The 13,207-nt window shown below is 42.0% G+C and overlaps 1 protein-coding gene across 17 annotated transcripts in view; it reads left to right on the top strand.

The window, feature by feature from the left end:
• JAKMIP1 (janus kinase and microtubule interacting protein 1) overlaps window positions 1-13,207 on the top strand; it is a 558,919-nt gene that overhangs the window by 340,855 nt on the left and 204,857 nt on the right. For all 17 annotated transcript variants that reach the window (XM_029591381.1, XM_029591375.1, XM_029591329.1 and 14 more), the window contains 2 exons: window positions 6,688-6,834; window positions 8,078-8,218. In XM_029591381.1, coding sequence (XP_029447241.1) covers window positions 6,688-6,834; window positions 8,078-8,218 — 288 coding nt within the window. The remainder of the gene's footprint in view (window positions 1-6,687; window positions 6,835-8,077; window positions 8,219-13,207) is intronic.

Here is a 13,207-nt window from a genome sequence, read left to right as displayed (position 1 = left end):
CCAATACCATTGCTAAACCTCTGGCCGACATCATTAATTGCTCCCTCATTCATGGTACTGTCCCTGACTCATTAAAAATTGCTTCTCTGAAGCCGCTACTGAAGAAGCCCAACCTTGACCCAGCCAACCCCGGAAACTTCCGCCCCATTGCAAACTTACCTTTCATAGCCAAGCTAATGGAAAAGCTAGTTAACATCAGACTCACAGACTACCTTGACTCCCACAAGATTCTCTACCCTTCTCAATTCAGATTCAGGAAACACCTAAACACAGAATCTCTCCTTCTTTCATTAACAGACAATATCCTGATGGGCCTTGACAAAGGCCAATCCTATCTTCTAGCTCTCCTCGACATTTCAGCTGCGTTCAACACTGTAAATCATTCTATCCTCATCAACCGTCTAATGGAAATTGGCATCTCTGGCTCTGCACGTCTCTGGTTCAAATCCTTCCTTGACAACAGGCACTACAAAGTAAAAATAAATGACAAAGAATCCCATCCAGTCCCCTCTAAACAAGGAGTACCTCAAGGTTCATCACTCTCACCTACCCTATTCAATACTTATCTACTTCCATTATGCCAATTACTCAGTAGCCTCAACCTCACCCACTATATTTATGCGGATGATGTGCAGATACTTATCCCAATCTCAGACCCCATCTCTACTACACTAAACTTTTGGAACAATTGCCTGAACTCCATCAACCTCCTTCTCTCGAGTCTGTCTAGTTCTTAACAAGTCCAAAACAGAACTCCTCTTCATATCCTCTAGCGACATTAACCCCATAGCCAACAACACAACTATACCTCTAGCAAACCAGGTGAGAGACCTTGGGGCCACCCTAGACTCCAGATTGAACTTCAAAAAGTTCATCAATACCACTACAAAAGAATGTTTCTTTAAGCTACAGGTCCTAAAACAGCTAAGACCACTCCTACACTTCCACGATTTCCGTTCAGTTCTTCAAGCCATCCTGTTTTCAAAGATTGACTACTGCAACACACTTCTACTCGGTCTACCCGCCTCATCTACTAAACCACTACAGATGCTGCAAAATGCAGCGGCCAGGATTCTTACAAACTCTCGTCGTAAAGACCACATCACCCCAATTCTAAAAATCTTACACTGGTTACCCATCCACTACAGAATACTCTTCAAGTCTCTTACTATCATTCACAAATCTGTCTCCCAGCAATCCTCGCTCCAACTCTCCATCCCTCTCGAACTTCACACTTCCAGAAGGCCGATCAGATCCGCATACAAAGGTTCTCTTAGGCTCCCCCAAACAAATCCTCTGTCCACAACTCCATTCATAAATGAGCACTTTCTACTGCAGGTCCGCTCCATTGGAACTCTCTTCCCCCAGAGATACGCCAGGAACAATGCCATCTATCCTTCAGAAAGAAACTGAAAACCTGGCTGTTTGCCCAAGCTTACGGTTGATGGAGACTCTATCAACCAATTATTGACCCTCTTACCTTCCAATCCCTCTCCCACTCCCTTCCTCCTCCCTCCTCCCTTCTCCCTCCCCCCCTCCCCCCTCCCCCTTGCCTCTTGCCCCACCCTGCTACCTCCCCCTAATTTACCTCCCCTGATCCTCTTACCACTGGAAACGCCACTCCTATTAATTGCCTATGATAAATCACCAGCGGAATTCAGCAAGATTTATATGTCTCGTTACTTAACTATGTTTTGAGGACTACTTTTAGTACACTCCAGTCATTTTAGCTTATATTCTTTCCTGTCATCCAAAGCCCATGTTTTTTTTTTCTCCCTGTTTAATGTAACTTTATCTTTCATACAGTTGTTTTTTTTTGTTGTTCTTTTTACCCCAGTTCCATGTAAACCGGTACGATAAGACTTGGTCTTGAGCATCGATATATTAAAAGATCTTAAATAAATAAAAATAAATAAACGCCAAGTAGGGGAAGCCATTAAAATAGAGATCTACAATATTTCTCTTAATACATCCAGATTTTATAGATATTGAAAAAAATAGTAATAAAAAAAAACGAATTTAAAAATGTTTATAAAGAGCATTATCAGAAAAACTTGTCAATTTTAGTTACCTGGCTTAACATGTTTGATAGCACCAGGAAAACTCATGTTTGATTTAGACAAAGCTGGGTAATATTGAGATTAAAAAAGGAAAAAAGCTGACTGCACACAGGTTAGCAGTGATAGCAACTGACAGAAACCTTCTGACCTTGCAACCCCCTGAGACGAAAACTGAGCAGTTTGAAAATATCACAGTACCCTGAGATTGAATCAGCAATTATGCAGTAGTAGGCCTCTGAGGAGAAGTGGTATTTTCTGGTTAAGGACCCGTAACCTACAGTAAGCACAGCTGGTGTGATTTATACTTCTAGTGAGAGAACACTTTAGCTGCTAATGGGAATTGCTGCACATGGAATAGAATTATTTCAGAAGGTATCTTTCTGGACAAGAAAATAAGCTAAGGTTTAATTGGGAGTTCTGTCAGTATGTGCTAAAGTAAGTGATGAAGCACAAATAGGAGCAAATTACACAATGAGAATTCTGGTTTTTGCCTTGAGCTTAGAAGCCTGGTGGCATTAGCCATCCCAGAATTATATCTATATTGGCACCCTACCAATTTCCTGGAGCACAGTACCCATCACATGCTCTTATAAAAGTGAGCACCCTTCCCTTTAAAAGTATTAATAGGATTGGTTCAGTTTTCAAAAGGCTTTTTTATTCTGTGTTAATGGAGAATCTCTCTTGGAAAATATGAGCCGCTGTGCTGTGGTTGTCATGTCTGAGTTGTGTTCTGTAGTACCTTTTATGTTTCATGCTCACTCTTTTTTTTCATTTGGTAGTTGTTCCAAACTGGGTGAAATAGTTTATTTTTATGTTGTTGTGCAGGATCAAAACAGAATTTTCAGTAGCTAGAGCCATAAGAAACCCATTTGTTCTGCTTTCATGTTGGCAAGGAAGTTTTCATGGCTGTATTAAGTGGGCCACGCAACACAATACTGGCTGTGACTACGGTTCAGACAGCCTTAGCAGAACTTGATGCTACTCAAAAATCACTACTGTATTTTACTCTTGACTTTATTTAAATTAAAGCCATTATCTTTTTTGATAATTATGCTTATTTTCAATTTGCAGTCAAGCACTTTTTCCCCCCCTAGATTGGTTGAAATGAGGCCATTCCAGATAATGAATTTTTTTGGATAATATTCCGATAAATGAAAAACAAAACAAAGAAACAATGACTGTACAAAGTAAAATTGTTTATTGAGCCCCAAATACTGAGCAAGAGGTCACCTAGCACATAATACCAAAAATGACGGGAGAAAAGGACCAAATGGTGCATCCAGTCTCCCCAGCAAGCTTAAGGTCAGATCTGCCGTACCGTGCAGGTTACCCCAATGCTTATCAGTTTCCCTGACTGTAAAAGTCAGGGCCTTCGTTGGCTTTTGTCTGAATCTAAGTCTCCTTTACCCCTTGCCGTTGAAGCAGAGAGAATTACTGGAGTTGCATCAAAAGTACCCAGCTTATTGGAAAAGGTTAGTAACCGCTACATCAGCAAGTTACCCCATGCTTATTTGTTCCCCAGACCATAAATGTCTGGGCCTTCGTTGGTTGCTGTCTGACTCCAATACCCCTTTTCCCCCTACTGTAGAAGCACTGAACAATATTGGAGTTGCATCAACAGTATGAAGACTTGGTTAAAGATAGTAACTACCGTACCAGCAAGTTATCGCCATGATATCTCTTCTTCATTTCCATCTTCTAGCCTTTAGGGATCCACATATTAAACCAGAGTGTCTCATACCTTTTGATGGCAATCCTCACTCTCACACCTCAAGGATGAAATGTCCTTATCCCCCTACTCCTTCCTGGTTGCTTCCAACTTGTCAGATTTTGCCTTAGGTGTGCATAGATTCTCTCTCTCAGGGACCTCCCATCACTCACCTCTCCAGTTTCCCATTCTCTTAGACCAGGGTGGGGCAATTCCGGTCCTCAAGGGCTGCAAACCAGTTGGGTGTTCCAGATATCCTTAATGAGTATGCATGGGAGATTTGTATAATACTCTTCCTGTTGTATGCAAATCTATTTCATGTATATTCATTATGAATATCCTGAAAACCTGACTGGTTTGTGGCCCTCAAGGACCGGAATTTATTTATTTATTTTATTTATTTAAATTCTTTTACTATACCGATACTCAAGACCAGGTCTTATCGTACCGGTTTACAATAGAACAGGGGGGAAACCAATTAACAACCAAGTAGAAGGTAAAAAGTTACATTGAACAGGGAGCGAGAACATGGGAGATGGAAGACAGGAAAGATATTTTAAATAACTGGAGAGCGATAGAATAATCAACAAAAAACAATATAGTAGCGAGACATAAACAGAGATTTATCCTAGGTGAATATTAACATAATATATCCTATGGTAGGAGGAGACAGGGGAGGTGAGCAGGGGGGGGGGGGTGGTGTTAGGGTAGGGACTGTAACGGGGTGGGACTGGAGACGGGGAGGGTTTAGGGAAGAGGTCGAATTGCCCACTCCTGTCTTTAGACTTTCATCTCCCCATTTTTTTCACCCTATAAGTTTCTTAGCACTCATCAACCACACTTTTTTTTTTCTTCTTTAATCATGCCCTCCCACTTTTCCCATCTTTTTCAGCTCTGTTTCACCATCTGTTGACCTCTTCCACTTCCATTGCCATTTCTCTCTCTCCTTACAGACTCCTCTCTCTCTAATCAGCAGTTCTGTGTCCCTTACTCTTGGGGGATGAAGACTCCACTGCTTGCAGCTTCAGGATCTCTTATTTTCAGTAGTTTGCAGAGTTGACTGCACTAGCAGTGTCCCGTCTCCTACCCCCTCCCCGAGCCATCTCTAGATGTGCCACACATTGTACCCACAGAAATACTTGCTGCAGTCTGAAGACGGCAAACCTTTGTTAAACCTTCATGTGTAAGAAAACATAATCATACTTGTACATGCACATTATCTTTTTTTTTTTTTTTTTTTTTTTGCTGTTTTTGTTGTGGAATATATGTAACATGCATGGAAATATATATACTATAAGGAGTACATTTTCAAAGGAGTTTCTTACATAAAAATAACATAGGCAAATAAGTAGCATGTACTTGTGGAAATGCCATTTTATAAAAATTGAGAGTACATGTGTATTTTCCATTTCATGCATATATTTTACTGGCAGAAAAAATGGGCAGGCTAGGGCATTCTGGGCAGGGTTGAGAAATACATTCTGTAGTTAATATTTTGTGAGAGATATATGTGTATATACATTGCCAAACTTAGGGGTAGATTTTTTAAAAAAGCGCGTTTGCGTACTTTTGTTTGCGCAGCAGGCGCAAACAAAAGTACGCTGGATTTTATAAGATACGCGCGTAGCTTATAAAATCCTGGATCGGCGCGCGCAAGGCTGCCGATTTCGTGTAGCCGGCGCGAGCCGAGCCACGCAACATGTCTCCATTCCCTCCGAGGCCGCTCCAAAATCAGAGCGGCCTCGGAGGGAACTCTCTTTCACCCTCCCCTCACCTTCCCTTCCCTTCCTCTACCTAACCCCCCCCCCCTTACCTTTGTCCGTAGATTTATGCCTGCGAGAAGCAGACGTAAATCTACGCGCACCAGCGGAGTGCTGGCGCGCCGTGCTCCGACCCGGGGGCTGGTCCAAAGGCCTGGGCCATGCCCCCGGTCCCGCCCCCGAAACGCCACGCCCCACCCCCGAAACTCCGCGTCATCGGGTCCCGCCTCCCCGACACACCCCCGACACGCCCCCTTCCGAAAACCCCAGGACCTACGCGTGTCCTGGGGTTCTGCGCACGCCGGCGGCCTATGGAAAATAGCCGCGCCGGCGCGCAAGGCCCTGCTCGCGTAAATCCGGGCGGATTTACGCGAGCAGGGCTTTGAAAATCCGCCCGTTAATTTGTACACTTTTATATCTGCTGTTTGACTGGCGCAAGTGAGATTGGACTTCTCTGTTAGCTGCGGTTTTTGGGTGGAGGCCTAGATGAGCAGGTGTAGGTTCAGAGTAAAGTGCTAGGAGGCTGAGATGAGCTGGGGACGGGACTGGATGAACTGGAGGAGGTATTGGCGAACTGGTGATTTCAAGTATGCGCACAGGCAAGTATTTTCAAAATGGTATATGCGCATACTTTATAAATCACCTGCCTGCACATATAAATTTGGGTTATTACGTGTGCATGTTTTTATATATTTTTTACACACCCGGAATATTCTTGTGTGTTTGTAAAATAGAGAAAGCATGAGCCTTTTTGCATTGAAAGTTTGCGCATGCTGACACATACACGCGTATTTTGGGAGTAGAATTATGCGGTCGTTTATGAGCTGTGCAGCCCCTGCTACAGAGAATATAAAATACTAGCATAAATTTCTGCATGTCCACTTAATGCATGCAAATGTTTTCTGCTGCAAATAGGTGTGAAAATTAGGCTTCCTATGAGTATTGGTCCATCTTTGTAACGAATGGGTCATGAAAAGAAAAATTGTTAGGGCCTAAGTGAACCATTCTAAAAATATTACACAGCGAATTGTTTGGAAGACCAAGCTTCCATTTCTACTAACCAAACTTTTGTTATAAAAGTGTATGTAGGAGGGACATTTACATTTTTTTTTCTTAGATTATGGTGGACAAAAGTATAATCTATGAACTTCTCTTTCAGCTGAAACGTGTCCGGGAAACAGAAGGCCAACTGAAGCCTCTCTTAGAAAAAAATAATAGGATGTCCAAAAAGAATGAGGATATGCTGCAGGCCATACAGAGGATGGAAGAAAAGTTTAAAAACCTTTCCAGGGAAAATGCTGAAATGGTAAATCTGCTTAATAGAGACTTAAGTTCTCAAAGGTTTTTAGGTAGTTTTTTTTTTCCTCCTTGGGGGGGAGGTGGGAAGGGTGCGGGAGAAAAACACATTTGTGTACAGTAAAAGCTTCTTTATAGAGCCATGGTGGTTACTTGAAGAAAATGTACTCTTACCAAGTGCAATCTCCTAGCCAAAGAGATCTAGTTCAGCTGTTGCCCTGAAATAGCAAAAAGAGTGAGTAATTCAGATTGTCATTGCTTTTTGCTATCCAGACAGTATAAGAAACTACTCCACATTTTTAGTATATTTGAAATATGCAAGCAACCATCTTCGGATGGTGTGCCATGCAACATTCAGGAGAAGCTTTCACATAGGAAAGAGGGAATAATCTCGTTACCCAGTTGTGGCTGGGTAAACGGAGGCACAGGAAGGTAAAGTGACTCATCCACGCGCACACAGAAGGGAGCCTTGGGGTCTTGTTTCAGGACATCCCATGAGTCTGAATTCAGTGCTCTAAATACTAAATTGTATTGCCTTCCACTATGATACAACATTTATGCTTCTTGCAGCAAGTCTGCTTTTGTTCCTTCAGCTATACTTTACAAAATTAGCTTATTTTCCAATTTCTTTATTGATCTAGTAGATAACAGATCTGAAAGTTTGAGAAATTGAGTTTACAGATCGGTTTATAAAGATCCTTCTAAAGCAGAGAAAACTAGTGTTGTCTCTTTTCTTAAGCAATACTTCAGCCAATAAAAAATTGGAAATCAATGTGCTGCCTTTTGTAACCTAAGAGCAGTTCTCCATCTCAAGCAGCTTTCTGTAATGTGCAGTATACTTACTAGAAAAAGGTAACTTTAGATTTCATATTTCCTTTATGGTCTCATTAATCTTTTTGTCAATTTAATTGAAAAGATGCTTTAAAGAGGCACTTCAGATTTCAAAGTTAGAAAGTTTATCTGTTTTAAAATTGCAGATTAGGGATGCACCCAGTCTTTAAGAAGGCTTAGAGGCTCAAAAAGCTGTTCCTGAAAGTTGAGCCAAAGCCACTTTCATTCAGGATGGCAAGTGCATTGACACTTCATTTCCCCAGGTTTAATGCTCCCACAACTTTCTTGATTATAGAAAATATATCTGGCTGCAGTTAAAAGTGGTAAGAATAAGATGTCTTGCTCTGAAACCTAATGTACCTCTCTAACCCGGGAGATGGGTCTTTCGATGATACTAATCAGGTTTTTATTATTTTATGTAGAAAGACAAGTTATGCATCCAGAGTTCTTTGAAGCGACACACGTCCCTAAATGATCTCAGCACGACACAGGAAGAACAAGAAATGGAATTCCTGAGGCTTCAGGTTACAGAGCAGCAGCTCATTATCGATGATCTTACTGGGGTAATACATTTTAGTAATTTGTACCTTACCCTTTGGGAAATCAGATTTCACAGCTCTTTACCTAAATTAATAGGCATTTACCCAGCTAAAGTGGCTGTCTGAAAACTGCTGTCAATTCAGCTAAGCATCAGAACGGGATGGGGGGGGGGGGGGGGAGTCATGATGGTTTGTTTTGGGCTGGATTGGAAAATACATGTAGTTTTATCTTATCAAACCTATGTACGTTATTTTCCATAGAAATATTACTCCTACATAAAGATAGGGATGTGCATTCGTTTTCAACAAAATAGACAATTTCATTGCCATTGTCAATTTCATCATGTTTCGGGAGCACCCCAAAATGAAAATAATTGACAATTTCATGAAATTTCGTTAGTGCGCACTACGTCCTGTTAGTGCACACTAACTTTAGTTTTCCTATTTACAGGCTTAGTGTGCACTAACGAGACTTTGGTGCGCACTACTTAGTTTTCTAATTTCGGAGTTAGTGCTCCCTAATAGGACTTAGTGCATGCTAACTTCCAGTTAATGCTCCCTAACTAAAGTTATTGCATACTAACAAAAAATGTTACCAATAAGTTAAAAAGTATCAATTGGGGAGCAGTTTGTTAGCTAAAGGTATGGTTCTGCATTCCCATTTGCTGTCTCCTTGTAAGCAGACAGCCAACGGGACTTAGTACGCACTAACTCCAAAATTAGGGAAATACGAAATAAATACCTCCCGGACCATTATAAAAAAGAAAATTGACAGATAACGACCCAAAACGAAAACATGAAAAAAGAATCCGTGCACATTTCTATAAAGCAGTGCAACAGTCTACTGGTACTTTATACCTGTGGCAACTTTTTAAAAAGGGGGAAGTACACACTATTGGAGATAAGTTTGAAAAGGATTTGTGAGCATAAAATAGCTTTTTAAAATTGCTGCTTTTATGCGCATAACTCTATTGAAAATTCACTCCTTAATGTTCCTTTGAAAATTAGAGGCAAGGTCACACACAGACTTTGAACCCAGGTGGACATTTTTCCGCCCCAAAATAAAAACATAATCCCTTCCCCCCCCTAAAAATATGCTGCTAATCTGTATTTTAATTTGTGGTATAGTGGATTAAGACTTTTTACAAAAGTTGATGATGTAAACAACAAAAGGCACAAACCACAAAACTGAATATTGCACCACAATAAAGAGTCATTTACCATTTTGCATTAGGGCCTTAACACTAGCATTAAATAGCGCAATGCTAATGCCAGAAATAACTGCACCTTTTTTCTGTGTTGTGCCTGCATTAGGGGGAGAGGGAAAGAGTCAGAGGTGTGAACAGTAAAGTGGACATCACTGAAGATTTTCAGTCATTTGGAGCAATGAAAGGTAAAAGAGGTAGCGAGTACACTGTACAAATCAACTCCTGTTTGTTGCGCCGGAGGTGGACCCTTGGGTCGAGGTGGGGTTGACGTAACCCGTAGATAAAGACCTATGGGTCCCCATAGTCGGCAGGTAGAGTGGGCTGATGAACAGAGGCCAGCTGGAACTTCACAAATACCAGCCCTCGTTCCCCACGGGTTGAGCCTTTGGGTGCCGGGGTCAGCTGGACTTAGGTGGGCCTCTGTATGTAGTCGATGTAGAGATCGATTCAGCCCAGAGACAGCAGATGAGAGATGGTACAGTCTTACACTGGACAAGGTAGTGTCCTGGAAACTCGGGCACCAAAGGAACGGAGGCAGACCGGGGGTGCCCGAGCAAGAGCAGGCCGAAGCCTGAATAGACCAAGTCCAGGAGGTAAGCTGGAGAAGCGTCGAGGAACAGGCTTGAGTCAGGGCTGGCGGCAATCCAGAGGCAGTGGCAAGCAAGGCTGAGGTCTGATCATGGAGATAGTCAAGCATAGTCAAACGATGCGGAGGTCTGGGTCTGGAGAGAGGCAGTAGCGTAGTCAGGTGAAGCAGAGGTGTGGGTTTGGAGATGGGCAATAGCGTAGTCAGGTGAAGCAGAGGTCCGGGAATGGAGTTAAGCAATAGCATAGTCAGGTGAATCAGAGGTCTGGGCTTGGAGAGAGTCAATGGCATGGTCAGGCGAAGCAGAGATCCGGGCTTTGAGAGAGTCATTGGTGTGGTCAGGCGAAGCAGAGGTCTGGGCTTGGAGAGAGTCATTGGCGTGGTCAGGCGAAGCAGAGATCCTGGCTTGGAGAGCGAATCAATGGCGTGGTCAGGTGAAGCAGAGTCAAAGTCCGTGTAGGCAATCTGAGATATGGAGCAAGACAGGAACAAGGAGACAGGAACCAGGAACTTAGGAGTGAGATGAATCTCTAGGAGGCAATGAGTACTCAACCAGCGAGGAGACCTGTTGCAAAGGCAAAGCTAAGGAATGGAGCCTGCGCTTAAATACTGAAGCTCCGCTGACATCATCATCCAGGGCCGCAGCTAGGCTCCCGCCATGGTCCCTACTTAAACATCAGTGATGCGCGCGCGCGCCTAGGGAGGGGTGCGGTGTCGAGAAGGAGCGTCTCTCTGCAGGCCACTTGGAGAGGCCCAATGAGAAGCAATGGACGTGGTGGCTGGACTGGGAACACTTGGGCCTGCAGCTGGGCCCGAGGCACCGGAGGAGGCCCGAGGACGGAGCTGACGGCCAACCGCCGCCAACGAGGAGGAACCAGGAGCTGGAGTCACTGTACAAAGGTGAGGGGGCTGTGCCGCGGGTCTGCTGCAGACGGCACGCGTAACACTCTTTTACCTTTCATTGCTCCAAATGACTGAAATTCTTAAGTGATGTCCAGTTTGCTGTTCGTACCTCTGACTGTGTATGTAAAACTGGCCCACCAAACCTATCCCACCCCGAGTTAAGTGCCCCCTCTTATAGTAGTAGAAATAGGAAAGTTACATATTGGTCTCTGCAGAGGCTCTCTCTCAAAAAACCTCAGCATGTGATGCAAAAATTAGCACTGACGGACATTACCTGTGTGATTCGGGAAGAGGGAAATTATCCTAACCATGCCCTCTGTTTTTTATCGCAGGTGCTATTTTCGCTATATTTATAGCTTTTTAATGAATCTAGGCCTAAGATTGGGTGTACCATATAACTTGCCTTCTGGGCCTTTCCATGTCAGGCTTGGTGGTATATCGTCTGAGATCATATGAAAGCTCAGAAAATGTTCTGAAAGTTATAATTATCACTTTCACAAGATAACAGAATTGGAGCAAGCAATAGACATCTGCATAGAGAGCCATTTTCAAAACCATGTATTTATTTATTTATTTAAAAGATTTCTATTCTGCCAATCATAGTTTGTAGGTGAAACCATGCTTTACCCACAAAAATGGGCTTATTGTTTTATTTTTTAACTAATATGTGGGTAAAAGTACACATGTAGGGCTTGCATTTATGTACTTTTACCTGTAGTTTGAAGAGGCATTCTTCTGGGCTGGGTTGGAGTGGGGTTTGGAAATATATGTATATTCTGGCATTTTCAGAAATATGCAGGTAATTTCCCCAGAAAAAAATAACTATGGGCATCTATTAGCAGGTGTAAATATGTGCAGGTCATTTTGATGGGATAATTTTCAAAGGGAAAGAATGTATATACTTTTCCTTTGGAAATTGCTGTAAAGTCTGCAGGTAAAAGCTACTCTCAGACTTTTCACCAATGCGGGCAGTTATTAAATTACCCTCTTTCTGGGATGATCCATTCATTGTCAACTTGACCAGCCCTAGAACAGAATATTGTTTCAAAGTATAGAGTTGGGTTAATTTTTTTTTTAAGTGTAAAATGTGTGTGTGTGTATATGTATATATATATATATATATATATATGTGTGTGTTCTTATAAAAAATGCCAGATTGATAGCACTTAAAATAAAAAAATCCTCAGTTTATCCACTGAACAGATATAACATAGACAGTAACAGTGCAACCTACCCTACACTGTCTTGACAGTGTATCTCAACCAATCCTGCTATTAAGGGGTAGGAGATAAATCAGTCTTCATTGTAATATAACCTTTTGCGCTTCTGCTGAAATTGCTAGCATTGGTGCCAATTAGTGCCAAATTGCTTGGTGGTTTTAGTAATGTCAGTTGCAACCTGTCAGTTGAGAGCTGCACTGAGATCACACAGTCATTTTATGAAGGCCACCAAAGTATAAGAGACTTGAGAAAATTAAAAAGTCACAGGATAGGAGGCAATGTCCTATTGTGGATTGAAAACTGATTAGATGAGAGAGAAAACATGGTAGGACTAAATGGTTAGTTTTCTCAGTGGAGAAAGGAAAGCAATGGAGTGCTTTAGGGATCTATACTGGGACTAATGCTTTTTGATATATTACAAATGATCCGGAAAAGGGAAGATGAGATGATCAAATTTGCAGATGACACACTATGGTTCAATGCCCTGCTGAATATGTACTGTCCGACACGCAATTTGCATTCTTCACAAAGGGGTCTCTTGGATGTACCTTCTTTGTGCCACGCAAGACTGAGAAGTATCAGAGACTGTACCTTTTCTGTTGCGACTCCCATTCTCTGGAACTCCTTATGAGGCTTTGCGCTTGGCTGATAGTCAAAACTTGTAAAACCTTGTTGAAAATCTGGTTATTTAAACAGGCATATTACTAGCTGTTGGGACTCTGAATTAAGTTCCATGTAATGACTTCTGGCAAGTTTTTGTTCTTTGTAAACCGGTTTGATTTGCATCTAATGTAGGAAGATCGGTATAAAAAAACCCCAAAATAAATAAAAAAAATAAATTACTTCTACTGACGCTCCTGACTGCTATGGTCTTTATTGACCTTTCTGTTATTGTATTTATTTGTTTCTGTGATTGTTTGTAATTTATATTTTATGCTTGTTTTATTTGTACATCGCCTAGTATATCGTTTTAGGCGATTTATAAATTCAGATAAAGATGACAAAATTATTCTGTGTAGTTTAATCACAGCACTTTGAAATCCGTGGCTCAGTTTGTGGTGGTGGTCAAACACTGGGGAACACAATATTCGTTGTT

The sequence above is a fragment of the Rhinatrema bivittatum genome, chromosome 1 (assembly GCF_901001135.1).
Source record: "Rhinatrema bivittatum chromosome 1, aRhiBiv1.1, whole genome shotgun sequence".
In the NCBI taxonomy this organism is placed as follows: domain Eukaryota; kingdom Metazoa; phylum Chordata; class Amphibia; order Gymnophiona; family Rhinatrematidae; genus Rhinatrema; species Rhinatrema bivittatum.
Note: the sequence above shows the minus strand (reverse complement) of the source record. Positions and strands in the feature narration are given on the sequence as shown.